General features: G+C 30.3%; 3 protein-coding genes across 4 annotated transcripts; 2 read left to right on the forward strand and 1 right to left on the reverse strand.

Annotated features, from left to right (window-relative positions):
* The first annotated feature begins 1,737 nt into the window (after positions 1–1,737).
* On the forward strand, positions 1,738–2,949 carry LOC108327481 (uncharacterized). The gene is made up of 2 exons (XM_017561176.1): positions 1,738–1,890; positions 1,990–2,949. Exons 1-2 carry the CDS (start codon positions 1,738–1,740, stop codon positions 2,947–2,949), a joined length of 1,113 nt encoding a protein of 370 aa, XP_017416665.1.
* Positions 2,950–4,855: 1,906 nt separating this feature from the next.
* LOC108327482 (probable polygalacturonase At3g15720) lies at positions 4,856–10,736 on the reverse strand. The gene is made up of 7 exons (XM_017561177.2): positions 10,401–10,736; positions 8,637–8,774; positions 6,886–7,068; positions 6,443–6,650; positions 5,781–5,862; positions 5,588–5,696; positions 4,856–5,308 (listed from the first exon to the last, which is right to left on the reverse strand). The coding sequence occupies exons 1-7, from the start codon at positions 10,542–10,544 to the stop codon at positions 4,976–4,978; spliced, it is 1,197 nt and encodes a 398-aa protein (XP_017416666.2). The 5' UTR covers positions 10,545–10,736; the 3' UTR covers positions 4,856–4,975.
* A 6,514-nt stretch (positions 10,737–17,250) lies between these two features.
* Positions 17,251–19,459, forward strand: LOC108328433 (uncharacterized). 2 transcript variants are annotated; one of them, XM_017562301.2, is made up of 4 exons: positions 17,251–17,484; positions 18,030–18,147; positions 18,506–18,633; positions 19,051–19,173. In XM_017562301.2, the coding sequence occupies exons 1-4, from the start codon at positions 17,294–17,296 to the stop codon at positions 19,052–19,054; spliced, it is 441 nt and encodes a 146-aa protein (XP_017417790.1). In that variant the 5' UTR covers positions 17,251–17,293; the 3' UTR covers positions 19,055–19,173. The 2 variants fall into 2 exon arrangements, with proteins under 2 accessions (XP_017417790.1, XP_017417789.1); XM_017562300.2 differs by having other exon boundaries at positions 17,256–17,484; positions 18,506–18,599; positions 19,051–19,459.
* The last annotated feature ends 726 nt before the right edge of the window (positions 19,460–20,185 follow it).

The following is a 20,185-nucleotide window of genomic DNA, read 5'->3' on the forward strand; positions in this document are numbered from 1 at the left end:
GCACAATTTCGCAAGTAATTAAAGTGCTATAGAAGAGAAGTTAGGTTATGATACATGGGCGAATGCGAGGGAAGGAGTGAGAATGGCGAAGAATGGGCCAGAAGTATAAGCAATTGATAGCCTAGAGGAGAGGCAGAAGAGCGAAGCTGAAATTGTAAAACCTCCGTCGCTTCGAGTCACTTCACTACTGCATCTGATTTTGATTCAGATTGCCTGCCATGGAAAAGAAAAAACCAAAATTCATACAAACATAGCTGAAATTCAGATTATTCAATCCTGCTTTTTACTGTTTCCGTGTGTCAAGTCGAGAAGAAAACACAGCCTAACAATGACAGTGGAGGAGGCGGTGGACGTTGCTCCGTTGAAGAGTAGTAAAAGAGAGCAAAAAAAGCAAAAAAAGTTATCAGGGAAAGTGGCATCTGACGTGGCTCGCCGTTAGCCACCTCACAGAAAATCTAACATCTAACGCCATTGCTTTTTAAGGACTAAAAATACGAGTTTTTAAATTAAGAGGATTAAAAGCAATTAAAGTTTCAAAGTTTCGAGTAGGGACTAAACCCAATAATACTTAAGAGACGAAAGACATATTTAACCCAACTATAAAATTATAAAACTATAAAAGTATAAAACTAAAAATTATAAAATTATAAAACTATAAAACCATGAAACCATGAAACGATAAAATCATAAAACCATAAAACCATAAAATTATAAAATTATAAAATTATAAAATTATAAAATTATAAAATTATAAAATTATAAAATTATAAAATTATAAAATTATAAAATTATAAAATTATAAAATTATAAAATTATAAAATTATAAAATTATAAAATTATAAAATTATAAAATTATAAAATTATAAAATTATAAAATTATAAAATTATAAAATTATAAAATTATAAAATTATAAAATTATAAAATTATAAAATTATAAAATTATAAAATTATAAAATTATAAAATTATAAAATTATAAAATTATAAAATTATAAAATTATAAAATTATAAAATTATAAAATTATAAAATTATAAAATTATAAAATTATAAAATTATAAAATTATAAAATTATAAAATTATAAAATTATAAAATTATAAAATTATAAAATTATAAAATTATAAAATTATAAACTATAAAATTATAAAATTATAAATTATAAAATTTTAATGCGTATGTAACACACTCTATATACGGATTTTGGATATTAGACATGGATTTTGGTCATACGTAATTGATATTTTTCTTGTAGGGTTTGTTTCTCAATTTTAATATGGACAAGTTGGTTCAAGGGAAGGTGGTTACTATATTATATATTTAATGAAATTCATAATTTATTTGAGTATTGCTAACTCTTGAACAGAGGTAATACATTTCAACATTTGCTAAAATTTATTTTACTTTTATGACTATTATATAATAATATGAGTGAAATATTTCAGGTCATCAATCTTTGTCCTATTAAATTATATTTTGTTGAGAATAAAAGCTAAACTCTAACTGTTTTAATTGTCAGTTGACAGTCTATTCATTTGATCCTTTGATGTATATATATACTTTGTTTTGTTAATGAGAAATCAACTCGTTTCTCTCCCTCTCTGTCATACATTATTTCCCCTGCATAATTCAGTCATTTATGTTTAGGAGCTAACGGTGGTATCAGAGCAATAGGTTCCGAAACCTGGTGAAGCTGAAAGACCCAAGAAGACGCTTCAAGAAGAAAATCTTGTGGAGTAGTAATGGTTGGGATGATTCACAATAATTTGCCAGTGTTTAATGGTAAAGGTTACGACGATTGGTGCGTTAAGATGGACGTTATTTTGGGTTTCCAAGAAGTGGATGAAATTGTCAAGAAAGGTTTCAAAGAACCATCAAAGGGTGATTCAGAAGAGGTGAAGAAACTATACAAAGAAAATAAGAGGTTGGACTACAAAGCACGGATGTTGCTGCACTAGTGTGTATTTGAGGCAATTTTCCAGAAAATATAGAAGGCCAACACGGCAAAGGAAGTGTGGGATATACTGCAAGAGGGCTACGACAACTCTGGAAAGGTCAAGAAGATCAAGTGGCAATCTCTACAAAGGCAGTATGAACTCCTAAGCATGAGAGAGAAAGAAACGGTAGTGGAGGACGTTGGAAGAATTCAAGTTGTGGTGAATACTATGAGGGCATGTGATAAAGTTGTGAAGGACAAGAAGATTGTCGAGAAGATACTTCGAACTTTAACACAACAGTACGATCACATCGTGGTAGCCATAGAAGAATGCAAAGATCTTGAGACCATGCGGGTGGAAGAATTACAGAATTCTCTGGAGGCGTATGAGCAGAGATTGGTTGAAAGGAAGAATGCAGAAAAGGCATTGGTTGAAGGCACAAATCAAGCCTTGCAAGCTAGAAATAATCAAAGCTTCAAGGGTCGTAGAGTTGGAAGAGGCAGAGGATGGACACGTAGTGGCCAAACGGGCGGTAGAAATACAAACTCTTCTGATCAACACGTGAAAGTTAATGGTAGTGAGCAAGGAGAGGGAAACAAGAGAGATGGAAGACAATCAAGAGGCAGAGGCAGAAAGAGTTTTAACAAGAAAAACGTTCAATGTTACACGTGCAACAAGTTTGGGCATTACTCTGCGGAGTGCTGGCACAACGAAGCGGCAAAGAACATCAAGAATGATGAGGCAGCAAATCTTGCTAAAGATACAGGTGATTCAGAGTTTGAGCATGTTCTTTTGATAAGCACAACTGAACGGTTGTTGCCTTTTATCCGAACGGATATTGATGAAGAAACCAAACAATCTTCAAATGCGGATGATGAAGAAACCGAACGTTCCTCAAATGTAGCGGATGATGAAGAAACCGAACGTTCTTCAAATGTAGTGGATAATGAAGAAACCAAACGGTCTTCAAATGCAACGGATAATGAAGAAACCGAACAATTGTTATCTTCAAACTGAGCGAATATTGATGAAGAGGTGTTGTCTTCAAACCGAACGGGTGTCGATGAAGAAAACGAACGGTTGTTGTCTAAATACTGAACAAGTGTTGACAAACGAATGGGTGTTGACAATCGAACGGTGTTGACAAAGGAACGGGTGCTGACAATCGAATGGGTGTTGACAATCGAACGGATGTTGAATAAGGAACTGGACGACTATTGTCTTCAGACCGAATATGAGTCGATGAGGAAACCGAACAGCTGTTGTCGTTCAACCGAACGGGGGTTAATAAAGAAACTGAATGGGCGTTGCTATAAAGTGAAAATGGGAACCATGCTGGACAAGTGTGAAAAATCTTCAGACCACGTGTTGCTTTCTAGTGAGAGGAGTCATGCAGAAGATGAGTCATCTTGGTACTTGGACACGGGGTGTTCTAACCACGTGATATAGGAAGGAGATAGTGGTTGGTGAATCTTGATCCAAGTATAAGAAGCATTGTGAGATTCGCAGATGATAGCACGGTTACAGCGGAAGGAATTGGCAGAGTCCTAATCGCGTGCAAAAATGGCGGAGTTGCATATATGGATGATGTGTTGTATGTCCCAACAATGAAGAACAACTTATTGAGTCTCAGACAACTTCTAGAGAAAGGCTACACCATGTCGATGCATCAAAATCTCACAGAGATATTTGACAAAAGACAACGACTTGTGATCAAGGTTCCTCTTGCCAAAAACCGAACGTTCAAGGTGAAACTAAATATTGTTGACGTTCAGTGTTTAGACACTGTTAACACTGAGGATGAAGGATGGTTATGGTACTCAGATTCAGACATGAAATTTTCAGGAAGTAGTTGTGATTCTGACTCGGATATATCTTCATCATCTTACACAAGTTCCACCAGTGATGATAGGCGGAAGAAGAAAAATAGATCTAGGAAAGATAAGCATATGCATGATAAAAGAAAAGACAAACATCGAAAGAAGAGACAAAGGAAACTATATATGCTAGAGGAAGAATTCCCAAAGGAGTATGAAGAGTAATATTGCAGTGGCACTAGAGCCAACTATAGATTTGATAGAGTTTAGTTTTAGAGGGGTGTGTTGAAAATAAAAGCTAAACTTTAACTGTTTTAGCTGTCAATTGACAGTCTTTTCATTTGATTTTTGATGTGTATATATATGTTAATGAGAAATCAACTTCTTTCTCTCCCTCTATGACATACACTCTTTCCACTGCATATTTAACATATTTAACAAATAAGATAACAATCAACAACTTTTCTTATAAAGAGAGTGAGAATATTATTTGAAAATTTTTGTTGAATAATTGTGTTTGTTATGTAAGTAAGGAATTGAATAAATAAATCAAAGTTTAAAACAGAAAAATGTACTTTGTGTTATAAAAAGTATTCATTAATTATACCCGTCACAAAAAATGTTAGGTGATCATTGTAATTTAAACCATAGTAAAAAGTAGTAATTTTTATGACATTTAGTAGCTTTAACCGTGATACAAATATGATAAAATGGACATTAATAACATCTTTCAATGTTTTCTAAGACGAATGTTTATAACAAATATAGGAAATGAATTTTCTACAATGATTGTTCAACAGCCATAAAAAAATACGAAATTTATGTCTATTGTTGTCTATTGTATTTATGTTAATTAATTTCAAAACTAATAAAATAAAAAGTATATACTACGTTTGTGTTTAATTTTATTACTGCTCTACTAGACAATTCGGGTTTTATACATTAAAAAGTGTTCTAAGTAACTATGAATTGTGCGACAAAATTTAATTTGTTAAAACGTTCTCGTAGTTAAGAGATCACCATCCCTTACTTCCAAGCATCTAACCTAACAAGAAATGTTTATTTTATTATTTATATTTCATATATCATTAATTAGGTACTAAATGAATGGTAAAATTTGTAGCATTATACTATCATTTATTCCATCAACGTTTCAGTAGAGAACAGAAAGAAAAATAAAACATTGAAACATAAAAGGAAACAACTCATCACATACATTTGATGATTCAGGAGTGAGAAAGACATGGCACATGGGGATTACAGAAAGAGCACACCCCTTTTATATTCTTGCATGATGCATAAGTTTTCTTTCCAGCAATGGTAGTTATGTTAATCCCCTTCAACACAATGTTGGTGCAACCTAAGTTTTTGTCACAATGAAGTTTGATTGCATGTGGAGAACTTGAGGTTCCCCTCACATTGTCATAACTAACATCACTCACCCTCACTGCTTCTGCACTATCATATGGGTTGTATTGTTGATCAATAATTATAGGATTTTTAGCTTCCACAAGTATGATATCCTTAAATGTGATCTTTCTTGCATATCCTTTACCTCCCTGATTTAACACGAAAACATCAAACTTATTTAACTCATTTATAATTTGCTTAATTAATTTTTTTAGAACAAATATGAATTTAAGTTCTTTGTTGGATTTTCGGTGTAGTCTCCTTTAAATTAAACTGATGGACTTTGATTTTGATATTCTAAAACATACCAAAAATATTTTTAATATATATATCAAAATCAATGTATTTTGAAGAAACATTAGAAAGACAACAAAAAATAATTAAGAAAAAACATGAACTCAATAAATATATAATAGTATTATTCTTACTATCCATGTCTTGATTCTAGCTCCATTTGTGGTTCTATTGAAGGTGCAATTTCGTACATATATCTCTTCTACTGTATGATGAGCTCCATTTTTTCCTAAGCTCCCAATACTACATGCACGGATTCCAAATAGTCTCATGATATTGACCTAATAGCTTGAATCAATGCGAAACTAGAAATTTACTTCAACTTACCTGATGCCATGGCCAGGTCCACAATAAACACCAATTACGCTGATGAAGGTTGATCCATGGTTAATGGCAATGCAATCATCCCCTTTAGTAAACAATAAAACTATATAATATCTCATTAACCAAATAATATTTTTTCTCTTTCTATCATTTCATGTCTCACATTGTGTTTTCTGTAGTCATTTAATTCTAGAAAAGGTTGCTTAATTTAATTGTGTGATAGAATTTCTCATCTAAAAAAACATGGAAAGAACATGAGATGAGCAGTGCTACTAACTCACTTAATAGTTGTCTTTGGTTTAAAGCTTCAACAGAGTAAAAATTTGAATTGAGAAAAACCATTTCTATCTACCAGCTAAATCAGTTGTTTACTTTATTTTTTTCTCTTTTCGTTTTAAAAGAGGATTGACATTTGAGTAGCTTTAGAGAAAACCCTACGAACAAAGAAAGATAGAAAAATGAAATTAGTGTAGGCATATATAAGTTAAAAGATAAACAATTTAGCCTCTACAAATTAAGTTATAGATAAACTAATTTTAATTAAAAAAAAATCGTAAAAGGGCTTATAAGAAAAGTTTATCCCAGTCAAACTGAGAAAGTCTGGTTATGAATACAGATTTCTGAGAAAAAAATAAAAATATGGAAAAGAAGATGAGCAATTTTACCAGTTTCCATCTTAGAATTCTTGATGAGAATGTTGGATGAATAGGAGATATCAATCCCATCAGTGTTGGGACTTTCATCCGGTGCAATAAAATGAAGTTTGGAGATGAAGGATCCATTGCATCTGTTTATGCTTATATGATTTTTGGGACTATTGATGTGAGTCAATCCACTGAGGAATAGATTATTGCATTCACTGAAATGTAGAGCCTGCATGCATATAACTTAGAAGATAACACTAATGAACTGATAAATATATATTAATAAAATGATCCACTTTTTTTATATATTTATTGCCTAATCTCAGGACAAAATGAGAGGAATAACTCATATAATTATAGAATCACATTAAATCTTTTTAAAAAAATATAGAAATGACATTAAATTAAAAACAAATAAAAGAAAAACATTAAATCATGAAATATTAATGTGTTGTGAAACTTACAGTTGGTCTGTTAATTTCAGAATTGAAATAGGCATTCCACCATGGAGCACCTTGGCCATCAATTTGTCCTCCTCCACGAATAACAAGACCATTTATACGCTTGAAACGGATCCATGCCTTCCTAGTACCTTTTCCCAATTTCCAATCCTTAATGTTCTTTGGAGCAATAATGGTTCCCTTAAGCTACCAAAGAAAAAGATAAGTAACATATTACACATATATTCATTGTCATCAGCATAAGGTATGAAGTTAAATGGCTATGAATTTCAATCACCAGCACCTTATCGTTACAATCTATACATATAATTTAGCATTTTCTTTATTTATGTTAAACAAGTTATATATGTATCTTAACCACATACAATTTTCTTGTACCTTTTAAATTTCACTGTCTTTATATTTGTATTATGACCAGTGATAGCAACACCTTTTTATTATATTTCCTCTTATGACTACTTTTATGCGTGCTGTTAAAGATAACTTTTTGTTTGTTGATTATTTTTTTTTAAATAACATCGAACTTTAAACACAAAAAATGCATAATTAATTTAAATATTAATTTATAAACTAAAAAATATTGATATATTTTAAATAAAAAATTATAATTAATTTATGAATTAGACTTTAAATTAGTCTCTAATATAGTTACTAAAGTTTTGGTTATCAAAGATTTAAGGTTTATATTTTCTCTAATCAATTTAAAATCTAATTCACAAATTAATTATAATTTTTATTTATAATAAATACTATTTTAGATATTAAAATTTATGAATTGGTATCTAAATTAGTCTGTAATTAATTATTTTTTGGTTCTAAAATTTGATTATTATTTAAGGATTATTCTTGTAATATCTTAATTGTCTATACAAATTAAACCATTACTCTTATGTTAATTTTGTTTATCTAAAATGCATTAAAGTGATAAAAAGTATCTTAACATTAAAAAATAATATATTTTTCTTATCTAATATCATTACATTTTCATTTACTTATATCCTAAACATATAAATTCAACTTTTAGAAACTATTCTTCAGTGAAAGTACTTCAGGTTATAATATTTTTAAGCGATATTCTCATTAAGTCCTCCCTTATTTTAATCTTATATATTAAAAAAAAATTATTTTTAAGTTTGTATGGCTTTAAAGAAATTCTTAATTTAAACTCAGTTTTTTTAGCAGCATATTTTTTTTTCTCAACCTTCTTTATTTTATGAAGATTTCCTTAAAAACCTTTTTTTTTTAATTTAAAATTTACTTATATAAATTTATTTCATAAAAATATATATATTGTCTCACATTATTTATCATCAAAATTTAGATATTTTTTAATGAAAATTGGAACAGTTACAATATAATTTATGCACAGATAAATATTTATTTTATATGATTTGTAGTCATAAAATTAAAATTAGACATTTATACGAAGTATTACATCGATTCAAATATTAATTTTATTTTAAATTATCTGAGCAGTCTTCTTATAATTTTAAAATTTTTATTTAAAATTTAACGTACTCAATTTTTTATACGAAGAATTTAATTTTGATGGATGTAACGTAAAATATTATGTGAAGTGTTTTTTATACTATAATCGAAATTTTACAATAAATTATAATATTGTTGTGACAGGCAGTTTATTAGAGAAAATATTTTTCATAACTTTCTTAAAATACATTGATTGAATGGTTTATAATTTAGTTAAAAAGATATTTAAAATAAAAGATTATAAAATAAGAAAGGTATTTATTAACCTTAATGTGAAGGATTGAAGGCTTGCAGGGACCACTGAAGAATAGAGGCTGCAGCATGAAACTTTTCTCTTTGGGTATGAGAAGTGTTGGAGTGCCATTACTTGCATTGCATGCGTCTTTCCATGCTTTCATAAAAGCCTTTACAATTTAACAAACAAAATAGTTTTAAATTATATCAAATAAGAGAAATTCTAACTTAGTAAAAAAAGCATCACTTTTTCCATGTATTAAAAGTTCAAATAACACATCATATACAAAAGAAATTAACTACTTCAAAAGTTTTGTATAAGGCTTTGGCTATAATTAAGTAAATGGTAACTCCAATTTGTTTTACATTAATTAGTCGAATATATTTTAACTAGTATTGTTTAATTAAAAACAATATAATACTAATCATAAATAACTAGTGAATGTGTAAAGCCAGATTACAAATTCATTTGGAAATACACCTTTTCGGGTGCTTGTCTTTGAATACCAAGTGAAAAGACACTTTCTATTCATTAAAAATAATTATCCTCAAAATGTCCGTAAACATCCATTAAACGCTAGAAATTTAAAACATAAATAAACCATAAGATATCAAATAATTATAAAAAGGACAGTAGATTGAAAATGTTTTAGTTATGATTTTACTCCTCAATTGATTTAGTTCAATTAAATGAAAAATGTAATGTTTGAAAAGGTTAAAAGTAATTTGAAAATCATTTTAAGCCTCTCAATAACTAGTGTATATGGATTAAATAATTTGTTGCAATATGAGAGATTAAAATTAACTTTTACAAATTTTAAGAAACTAAAACTTGATTTATGTTAAACTTTATTAAGACTAATAATATAATTAAGTTTTCAAAAAATTATACCTTGGTAGAGGAAATTTGTGAGTTGGTATAGAGTAGCTAGCTCTATTATAGTTCTACCTAACCAAACTTAATTAAGTCATATAATGAATAAGAAATAGTAGGCATTGTAACAAATATCAATGTTTATATAAAATTATAGTCCTGAAAATTAACATTTTTTTTATCTACTATGCCAAAAAGATATATGCATGGATATTCTAGTGATAATTGTACTTGAGATAAAAATGAAAGAGAACACTTCCTTAAAAAAAATAGTGATGTGAATGGAACGGATTCGGTGACTTCTTTAATTAACTTTGTTTAATTTTTAACTGATTTTTTTAAATTAAACTTAATCATTCAACACATGAAAATTAATTAATGTTTTGTAACTTTTAATAGAAAACTTATTGAATCCGTATGTATAATTAAATAATTAATTAATATTTAATTTCCATAGAACTTAACTACCAATAAAATTATGACATTATATAATTATAATTTACCGAGTGCTTATAGCCTTCCTTTTCTTAAAAATTAATTAACCTTTTAAACAAACATTATATATATATATATATATATATATATATATATATATATATATATATATATATATATATATATGACTAAAACAATGCATAAGAATTTGTGGAAATTATGCTCCTTCACAAACAAATATTTGGAAATTACGTCCGAATTTTCCAAAAATTAATATAGGGATAAAATCTTTCAAGAATGAACATATGGTGATAATTTAATTAGATCTTTGAAAGCCACTTTGGTGGCTAAATTTTTTAAGGAGAAATGTGATAACTTTGCAACTTTTGTAAGAAATAAGTGAATACACAATGAGAAATATTAATAACCTAAACCTAGCTAATGATATATTTTGGAGTGTAGAAGAAAAGGAGAGTGAGAAACATACTTGGGAATCATCAGTTTCACCATTTCCCATGGCACCATAGTCAATAACATTGAATCTTGGACCTGCATGAAGCTCCATTCTACCCCACACACAAGCTGAATAAGCAAAAACACACATTCCTAGGGCAACAAATAACAGTTTCATCTTCCAAATTAAAACGAATCTTCTTGCTTTTTTCTTCTGATAACCTTCTCTATCATCAAGTCTAACTATATATATGTAATACAGGGCATGTAGAATGCTAGCCTAATATGAAAATATTGGAGAAAAAAGATAATTTATAGATTGTAGAAATGAACACACTACCAATGGAAGGAAACTGTACAAAAAGAAAATATGTAAGGGTGGAATTGAGAGATTCTATCACAAAACTTAATGTTAAGACGTAAGAATTAATAATTCATGCACGAAATGTGCAAGCATCAAGTGTCAAATAAAATATATCAATTTAAAAAGATAATGAGAAGACACAGAGAATATATTTAGAATATATTACGCATATTTTAAAAATCTCAAATTTCATAATTATCATATATAAAAACTTGTATGCAAGTTAAAAAAAAACTTTTTTAAGATAGGGTTGAAGGGTGTTTTTAAGATTTCCAAATTTTTTTACAAAGTTTGATCTAATGCATGCGTATAGACGAAATTTATCTTTGATAGATATACTATCAAACAAGTTTTCTTCATAACTACATTTAATGAAAAATCTATTGATTTAAGATAAAGATGAGTATCCAACATTAAATCACATAAAGAGGAAGTTTTGATGATGATGAATTATGTAGAAAGAGATTAAAGTTTTGAAGAATATTTGGAAAGCTAAAAGTATCTTGAAGTCTTTTAAGAAATTGTGTTGAAGTATATTGCATTTCAAAAACAATAATGAAGACATGGAAAGTTGTGTTGAAGTCTTAAAAATATCATTTATGTATTAAATAAATTTAAGAGAGAGTTTAAATGATGAGTGGAAACAACTAATGTACCTATCTAATTAATACCTTAATGACTCTTAAAACTCTCCTTAGAAACATTGTATGTCTGGAATAATCCATTATTCTAGTCTATAATTAGTTATTTTAGTGAAAAATGTATTTTTGAGAAAAACCACTTGAATAATCAATTATTCCTAATAATAATTGAATATTTCAAAGAAATATTGTTTTTAGTATACTATAGGAATAATCAATTATAGTTTATGATAATTGATTATAGCTCTTGACAATCGATTATTTTGACTGATTTTAAAACTAATTTTTTATATTTTGACCTAATTTCAAATTAGGCTTTTCTTAAACTGGTCCAAAGCATGTTTTCTTCTATAATTGAGTAGAGCTCTATATTTTCATGTACATAAGCTAAATTGCAAGATAACTTTGTCACAAACCTTGGTTAACCTAGTTCTTGCGAGTGGCTTAAATTTCATCAATTGTGATTCTTGAATGATAAGGTGTTGTTGTCTGTTAGGCTTTGTAAGCTTGTTCATCATTGGTGGGATTCCAATAAGGTGTTCATCATTTGTGTGATTCAAATGAGGTGTTCATTTCTTGTTAATTTAATGGAGGTGTTTCTTCATCTCCTGTGTGACTCAAGAGAGGTGTCTTCAGTGGTGTTCATCCTTGCGTAATCCAAATGAGGTCTAATAAAATATTTATACCTTGTAACGTCTAAAGTAAAAGACACATATATGATCTAACATCCAAGCACTAACCTTGCTTGAATACAAACGTGTTCATAAGACTTGCATCTAGTAAAAAAAACATCCTATAACGTCTGAAGCTAAGAGCTAAAGCAACGCTTTCTAGATCAAACTGATTAAATAAATTAGAAAATCATAAATAGTGTCTAAAAATAAGTGTCTCTCTTTGAAATCTCTCAATAGACTATATGAGCAAAATAAGTTAGCCTCTTATGAAAATAAAGGTTCAATTCTTATATAACACAAAGAATTAAAGAGATGTTTCAATCCAAATAGTATTATGTCAAGCAAAGCCTTATATAGAAGAATATTGTCTGATAAGTGACCGTTAAACCATTTAGTCTTGAAGAAAAGCATCTTATGATTATAATTGATGAATAAACATAAATGATACATTTATTAGTGAAATCACAAATGACAGTGTCTTGAACACGATACACTGCTTAATGTTTATCAACATTCAAAAAACATTTAATGCATGTACGAAAAAGTACTTTGTTAGTAGTGGGTTTTAAGCCTAACTCAACCCCACAAAACCGGCTTGTAGGGTGAGGTTTGCATCCACTTATAAACTAAGAATTGACCTTATCTCTAGTCGATGTGGGACTTCCAACACACCCCCTTCACGCCGAGGTATAGACATCTCGTGCGTGATAGTAGAAATTGGGTGGTCCGATAACGGTCCGATAGCGGGTGGAATAGAAGAATAAAATGCCCACTTAGAACTCGCTAGGATAGGCTCTAACCAGGCTCTGATACCATGTTAGTAAAGTGGCATACATGTTGCGTAATTTGGTATAACAAGAAAAAGAAGGATGCCCTAGTCTATAGTGCCAAATATCTATAGAGTTATGTCTTAATGTAGAACAAGCAATAGAATTCTCAGAAGTAATAGCAGCTGGTGAACCAAGGGGTGTGGGTGCAGGAACTATCATGACATACAAGCCATCTCTTTCTTCAGCTTTGCCAATCATCTGCAGGGTTGACTTGTCCTGTACTTCACAGGAAAATTCAGAAATGTTAAGTTTACAAGATAGAGATTTAGTTAACTTTGTGACCGAAATAAGATTGACAGAAAAATTAGGAATAAACAAGACATTATGAAAAGTAAGGTGTGGGCTAAGTGAAACAGTGCCAGAAAAATGAGCAAATGAAGAGTTCTTGTTGGGTAGTGATACTGTAATTTGTGAGATTCTATGATAAGAAATAAAATGAGACAAAGAATTAGATATATGATCAGTAGCACCTGTGTCTAGAATCCATTTGGAATAGATATTACCTTGAGCATGGGAAGAAGTGGAAGCATTATGAGAGCTCACTAGATTAGTAGAATGTGGGATTGTGGGATTAGATTGAGGAAGAAGTGCCAATAAACCATGAATTTTCTCTTGAGAAAGTCCCAAAATTGCGGAATGTGATTGTGCCGGAGAATTATTATAAGAAGGAACTACTGTAGAAGAATCTGTTGTAACATTGTGGACTCTTTTGGATTTGAGATCAGGTGGTAATCCATGTATTAGAAAGCAAGTATCAATGGTGTGGTTTGTCCTGCCACAGTGAGTGCATTGTCGAGGTACACCAAACCTTCCCCCTGAGGAACGAGCCTGAGAACCTTGATAACGAGCCTGAGAACCTTGATATGAAGATCTTCCCTGGCCATAATCATTGGCAGGAGAGGGTTTACCTCTGCCATTGAAGGTAGAAAAAGAAGGTTTAGATTGAGAAACTTGTGACGCCATGGCTGGAGGTTGAGAAAGAATTCCTGATTGTAATTGTCGCTCATGTTGAATTATCATCGAAAAAATTTTGGGTAAAGAAGGCAAGGGATCCATGAGAAGGATCTGAGAGCGAACAACAGAGTAATTATCATTCAAGCCTCTAAGAAAACAAAGAACACAATCATTTTCACGATATTCCTTCATTGTCTTAGAAACAACACAACAAGAAGCAGAAGATTGGCATTCAGGAATAGGGCGAAAATTGCAAAGTTCATCCCAGAGAATCTTCATTTTAGTGTAATATGCAGTAACACTTAGATTAGATTGATGCATTGAATAAAGATCTTGATGCAATTGTGAAATTCGAACAGAATCACCTTGGGAGAAACGATCTTTGAGATCCTTCCATGCCGTAGCAGCAGAGTCAATCCAAATAATACTTGTAGCAATCTCATGAGAAACAGAATGATTGATCCAAGATAAAACTAGATTATTGCAACGCTTCCATGCTTGAACCATTGGATCTGTACCAGCTGGACAAGGAATGGAACCATCAACAAAGCCAAATTTATTCTTCATTTGTAGTGCCATAGACATCGAGCGAGCCCATCCATGATAATTGTGACCTTCAAGAATCGGGGAAACAAGCACCAATGAAGGATTCTCATTAGGATGAATGTAATAGTCATGTGTTGTATCTTGCAACGATGCGAGAGTAACAGATGGAGTAGCCATAAAAGGAGAAGAAAAAGGCAGAAAAGCCAAGAACGAAAGGTAGAAAATGAAGATCTGGACAGGAAAAGAATTGGTTGCGGAAGAACGTGATAAAAAATTAATTTTCTTCTGATACCATGTTAGTAGTGGGTTTTAAGCCTAACTCAACCCCACAAAACCGGCTTGTAGGGTGAGGTTTGCATCCACTTATAAACTAAGAATTGACCTTATCTCTAGTCGATGTGGGACTTCCAACATACTTCGATACTTGTATACTTTGTTTCTTGATATCTGTGGAGATCAATAAAGCATAAAGAAATTATCAGAATCATGATACCCAAGAAAAATACATTGCGAAAGAAGAAGAAAATTCTAGAAATGTTTCCTTGAAGCCATTTGTCTTGCCAAATCGTACAAGTTCAAATTTCACCTAAGGCTATGAGAAAAAGCTCTATTATCCTACAATATAGACCTGAGAATAACCAAGCTACTGAAAAATCTATCAAGCCTACCTTGGTGGTTAACTCAATATCCAACGACTATCTCATAAAGTAATATATAAAGAAGAACAATCCAAGAGAAAGTGTAGTTAGAAAAATGTAGAAGAGAGAAAAGATGAAAGAAAGAGTGAACAAAGAAATACATTCAAGAATGATCCACTTCACCTTAGTGCAAATACAATCATATGCTTTTCAAATAAAAAACATGATGAAGACATGAAAAGTTGAAGAAGAAACGAAAAGAAATGAGAGATGAGAAAGTAAGAAAGAGAGCACACACAAAAAAGGTCATAACATTTCAACTCATGCATCGTTTGATGATCTTAAACTTAGAAGAAAATGATGAAATCAAGCTTGAGCAATAGAAGATGCTAAGAAGAGGAAGTTATCACATCACATTTGGCTATCTACTACATTTTTAGACCTACAACGTTTAAAGCCTTTGAAATGAAGAAAAAAAGTAGAAGTTGAAGAAGAGAGAAGAAAATAAGAAAGGATCAAACATTAGAAATATAGCTACACCATCAAGCTTCAAAAAATACACCATTTTATGGCTATCAAGCTCAAAGAAACAACATCATCAGTTATCAGACTACGATAATATTAATAATTTATTCTCTCCTTGAGAGTTGATAATCTGTTTCTTGTAAGAATCTCATAATGGATCTTATGTAAATTAGGGAGAGAATTAAAACACTTACAACTAGACATATTTTCTAGGGTTGGTAGGAGTGGCTAGAATACTCAACTAAGAGTAGATAAACTCAGTCTAGACATTTGTCTAGGAATTGATCTTGGGGAGGCTAAACTCGGACTAGACGTGTTGTCTAGGAGTGCCAGGAGTGACATATAATACTAAACTGGGAGTGGGTTAATCTCGAAACCAAGAGTGGTGTAAGAATACTCGGACTAGTCGTATTGACTAGGGGACCAACAATGGTGTAAGAATACTCAACCAAGAGTGGGTTAAACTCGTGTAATCTTGATAAGATTAATAGAACCCCTTAAGAGTTCTTAAGGGAGAACTAGACTTAACTCAAATTTAAGTGAATTTGTATAAACATTGTGTCTTATTGTTTTCTTTTTTTGAAGCTATTGTTAATTTTTTTGTATCATTGCCTAAAGGGATTCTTACCTATTGCTTTATAAACCCAATGTCCATGCATATTATGTCAATACATACTTTGACCACAACTCATTAGATACTGTATTGTGAAAATAGCTAGTTTGATTAATATAAAATTTCATACTTCTTTGCTTAACTATATAAAGGTAAAAAGAAGATAGTAGGATTTCAACTACATTCGTTTAAACAAGTGAAATTTAAATAGAGTCCTAATTGCATTAATTTAAACAATTGAGGGTATAAGCAAATTAGTTATAGTTTATCATAGTTAATTTAAAATATTTGCTTATAAATTAAATGAATGATAATTATATGATAAGTAATGAAAAATTCAACTATAGTAGAGCTTGATGACCAACATTTCTTGTATTAGATTCATTGAGAGACAACAGAGGCTAGTTTAACTCTTTCTATGTATTCTTTTTGTTCACTCTTTGTGAAATGCATTAGAAGAGTGACAATTATTTAGTAGTTATAACAATAACTATCAACAATATAGTCACTACATCAACTTCTCAATCAAAATATCCAATTCAAAACATTTTAAAACAATAATTTATTAAAATAAATAAATAACAACACTCAAGTTTCAACATTTCAAACAATTTAAAACATTTTAATATTATTTATTTTAAAAATAATTTTTAATTTTATTAATTTAAAATGAAAAATTACTTTAAATTATACAATTTAAAATATTTTTTAAATATATTTTAAATTACATAATCTAAAAATACATTTTATATTATATAATCTGAAAATATAAAATTATTTTAATCACGTAATTTATATTATATTTATTAAGTACACAATTTAAAAATTTAAAAATATTTTCTAGAAATTTAAAATTTGGTCAAATTACATCATCGAAAAATTTATTAATCTATTCAGACTTACGGAATTTAGAATGAATATTTCTGTTGGTTTCCGATTTCTTCAAAAATTTAAAGCATGAGTGTTTTATTTTAAACTTTTCCAACACCTCGGAGGGTGGATGAAGAAACCAGGGGGCTGTAAAGAGTAGTTATATTACAAATAGGCCTACAAGCCCATTCAATAATGGTCCATCCATCCAATCCTATTATCAACTATGGTTGAAGATTATGGAGAAAGAGTAACGAACAACTGAACCATCAATGGGAGGAGGAAACATCATGAATACCAACTTGTCTTCTTCTTCTTCAACCGTTCTTCCCAATCTTAAGCCTTCAGTTTCAACTATAAATACCTTATCTTGCACCCTCTGTCACTGTCACAATCAACTTTCCTCACAACAACAAGTTCCTTCTCAAGGGGAAGTTGAAGATGCAGTCTCAGCTCTTCAACAGTCAGTTCTATTTTACTTCTCGTTTTTTATTTTTTTTGCGCATGCATCTCTTTCCTTACTTCATGCCGTTTACATATAATTCAATGAAATTGTAGTTACTGTTAATTTTTTAACTCAATTTTACTGTTACAGTAAAGAATATTTTTTTAGAGTATATATGATTTATACTTTGTTTGAATGAGTGAACCGATTCTGTTTAACAAAAATTCTCATATTAAATGTCTTGTGCTATAGTTATGGTTTGCCGTTAAGTGTTGTTGGGCAATTTTTGTTTTTAAGATGTAGTGATTAAGTGGAAATTTGACATTAAAATGTATTTTTGAGACCAGTATGATATTAATCTGTATTTGTTTTGGATCAATTTGATATGAAATTATAGAATTTAGAAATTAATCTGTTATTCAGTTATAGAAGGCTCACTTTTCAAGAAAACATGACACTAATTGTGTGAAGTTAAACGCTTACTTTTTACCATTTTGTTGTGTAAGAGTTTTATGCAAGCAATAACAACTTGCTTGAACATTCCTTTTCAAAATTGTTGCCAGATTTATACAAGCGTTTCAGCAGATCTCAGGATCATATGATTCGAGGACAGTTATATCTCGTGGATATAAAAGACTATATGATGCTTTTCAGTTGCTGCAATCTGATCCTGCTGTGAAGGTTCACTCTTGACTTAGTAGTTTCAAAACATGACAAAGTATTTTTATTTCTCAAATTAAATCATAGCAATCCATGATTCTGGGTAAAACCTGAAATTATAAAAAGAATTCTCTTTTATATTTTCCATTTCTTTTGGATGACATGCTTTTTTTTGGAAGGAAATCATTTACTGTGTCTGAACCTAATCTTTTGTTAGGGAATTCTTCTCATTAAGTTTGTTATCCCCAATCTAATTGTACCAAAAAATTTTCTAGGTGTTCATTCTTGCTTTTGCTGTCTAAAATTTTTATGACTTTTGTTGTTTGCTATTGATTAATTTCCTGTAATCATTTGATGTCATTGTTTCTTTAATTTGTAGAGATTAGTAGTATCATTATCATCTGATAAAGCTCTTTGGGACGCTTTCATGAGCAATGTACTGCATCAAAAACTGCTAGAGTTGCCTGATTCAGGTTTGTATGCATGGTCATGTATGTTTGTATTCAGGTTTGTATTCACATCCAATTTAGACCCTTCTTAACCCTTTCTCTATTCCCTTCTCAAGTGTATAACAGCAAGGAATGTAAGAGTAGATACAAACATCACCTTACAAGTCTTATTAGATATAAACTCACTTACTAAAATGCTAATCAAAGTCATTCATAGTCTATCCTAGTCAGATTCATTGGGAATGTTATATTATCTTCAATTAGGCCACTCTTTTAATCTTGTGCAATAGATATTCATTGCTTTATGTGAGGAAGTGTATTAGAGATCTCACATTGACTAGTCATATGCCAAAATCATCATATATTAGATGAACACAAATCTTACTGTACAAACTAGTTTTGTTTTATGAGGTTGAGTTATTATTACTGAGAAAGATATTCCATTAATTGACTTACATTGTATTGTGTGATGTAGTTGAGTGTAGAAGGCCAGAGATTTCTGAACTAAATGAATTCGGCACACAAATACTCAGCTGGACATTGGATGTCATAAAGAGAAAGATATTGGAACTGATTGAAAGTTTCCAGTTACTCGTGAATGATTTATTTCAATCCCATAAGATGGAAAATTTGGCAGCAGATGCATCAAAGATGGATGAAAAAGTCAGGTCATCATTCCTTCTCTCCATAGTAATCCTCTTAATTGTAATTGTGGCTCGATCTCAAAGGTAATGGATATGGAAAGACTAAACTACCACTTCATTGTAGATTTCAAACAATACAGGATTCGTGTGCAAACTTTTAGCCATTTGTGTAATTATTTTTGTACTATAAGAAGGCTGTGTTAGTTCTTTCATCTATGCAAAATTATCACTTTTGGAAAATTTTATTTCAGTTCCTACTTCTTACCGATTCAAACACCTATGTTTAGTAACTAGGGGTGTTCGCGGATTTAGCCAAACCCATTACCTAACCCACTAAAAATATATTGGGTTGGGTCGTATTTTTTATATGAAACCAATCTAACCCAACTTACCTTGAGCGGGTTAGATTGTGTTGGATTAATTTCGGTAAAAGTTCTGAAAAATATTTTTTGTTAATGTTATTATTTTTAATTAAAATCTATAAAAATTAAGTTAAATTTTTAAGTAAGTTAATAAATCAAGTTATAATAAGTTGTTTTAAACTAATTCAATACTATAAGAGAAAAACATAATACATTTTGTTCATAAGACAATTATAAAAGTGGGTCTGAGATTGGGTTTGAGATCACTTATCATGCAATCCTAAAAGATTGGATTAGTTTAAATTGAGTCAGATTTTATTTAAACATAAATGAAATCCAACTATCGAGTTGGATTAGGTCATCTATGGATAGGGAAATAAAACCTTCATCAGAGTTTAATTGGAAACCTCATTCAATGTTATTATATTATTGGTTCGCGTGGCCATGCCACCCATACCTCTATCTTCTATTGCATGGGTCACCACTCTTTCAACCACGACATATCCCTTTCCCCGCTCAACTGATTGTAGCCAACACATTGATTGTGGGTCTACTTTTATGTCTTTTTTAAGGCTGTGTTTCGATTATTAATCATGTAGAGGAT

The sequence above is a fragment of the Vigna angularis genome, chromosome 2, assembly GCF_016808095.1.
Source record: "Vigna angularis cultivar LongXiaoDou No.4 chromosome 2, ASM1680809v1, whole genome shotgun sequence".
NCBI classification, from domain to species: Eukaryota; Viridiplantae; Streptophyta; class Magnoliopsida; order Fabales; family Fabaceae; genus Vigna; species Vigna angularis.

Excerpts from the sequence above, each read along its gene's own strand:
- LOC108327481 (XM_017561176.1), top strand. The coding sequence starts at position 1,738 with ATGGTTGGGATGATTCACAATAATTTGCCAGTGTTTAATGGTAAAGGT. Across the intron at positions 1,891-1,989 it reads CAAAGGGTGATTCAGAAGAG|GCCAACACGGCAAAGGAAGT; the intron begins GTGAAGAAACTA and ends AAAATATAGAAG.
- LOC108327482 (XM_017561177.2), bottom strand. The coding sequence starts at position 10,544 with ATGAAACTGTTATTTGTTGCCCTAGGAATGTGTGTTTTTGCTTATTCA. Across the intron at positions 7,069-8,636 it reads CTTCAATCCTTCACATTAAG|CTTAAGGGAACCATTATTGC; the intron begins GTTAATAAATAC and ends TTTCTTTGGTAG. Across the intron at positions 5,863-6,442 it reads GAATTCTAAGATGGAAACTG|GGGATGATTGCATTGCCATT; the intron begins GTAAAATTGCTC and ends TGTTTACTAAAG.
- LOC108328433 (XM_017562300.2), top strand. The coding sequence starts at position 17,294 with ATGGGAGGAGGAAACATCATGAATACCAACTTGTCTTCTTCTTCTTCA. Across the intron at positions 17,485-18,029 it reads GCAGTCTCAGCTCTTCAACA|ATTTATACAAGCGTTTCAGC; the intron begins GTCAGTTCTATT and ends AATTGTTGCCAG. Across the intron at positions 18,600-19,050 it reads GCTAGAGTTGCCTGATTCAG|TTGAGTGTAGAAGGCCAGAG; the intron begins GTTTGTATGCAT and ends TGTGTGATGTAG.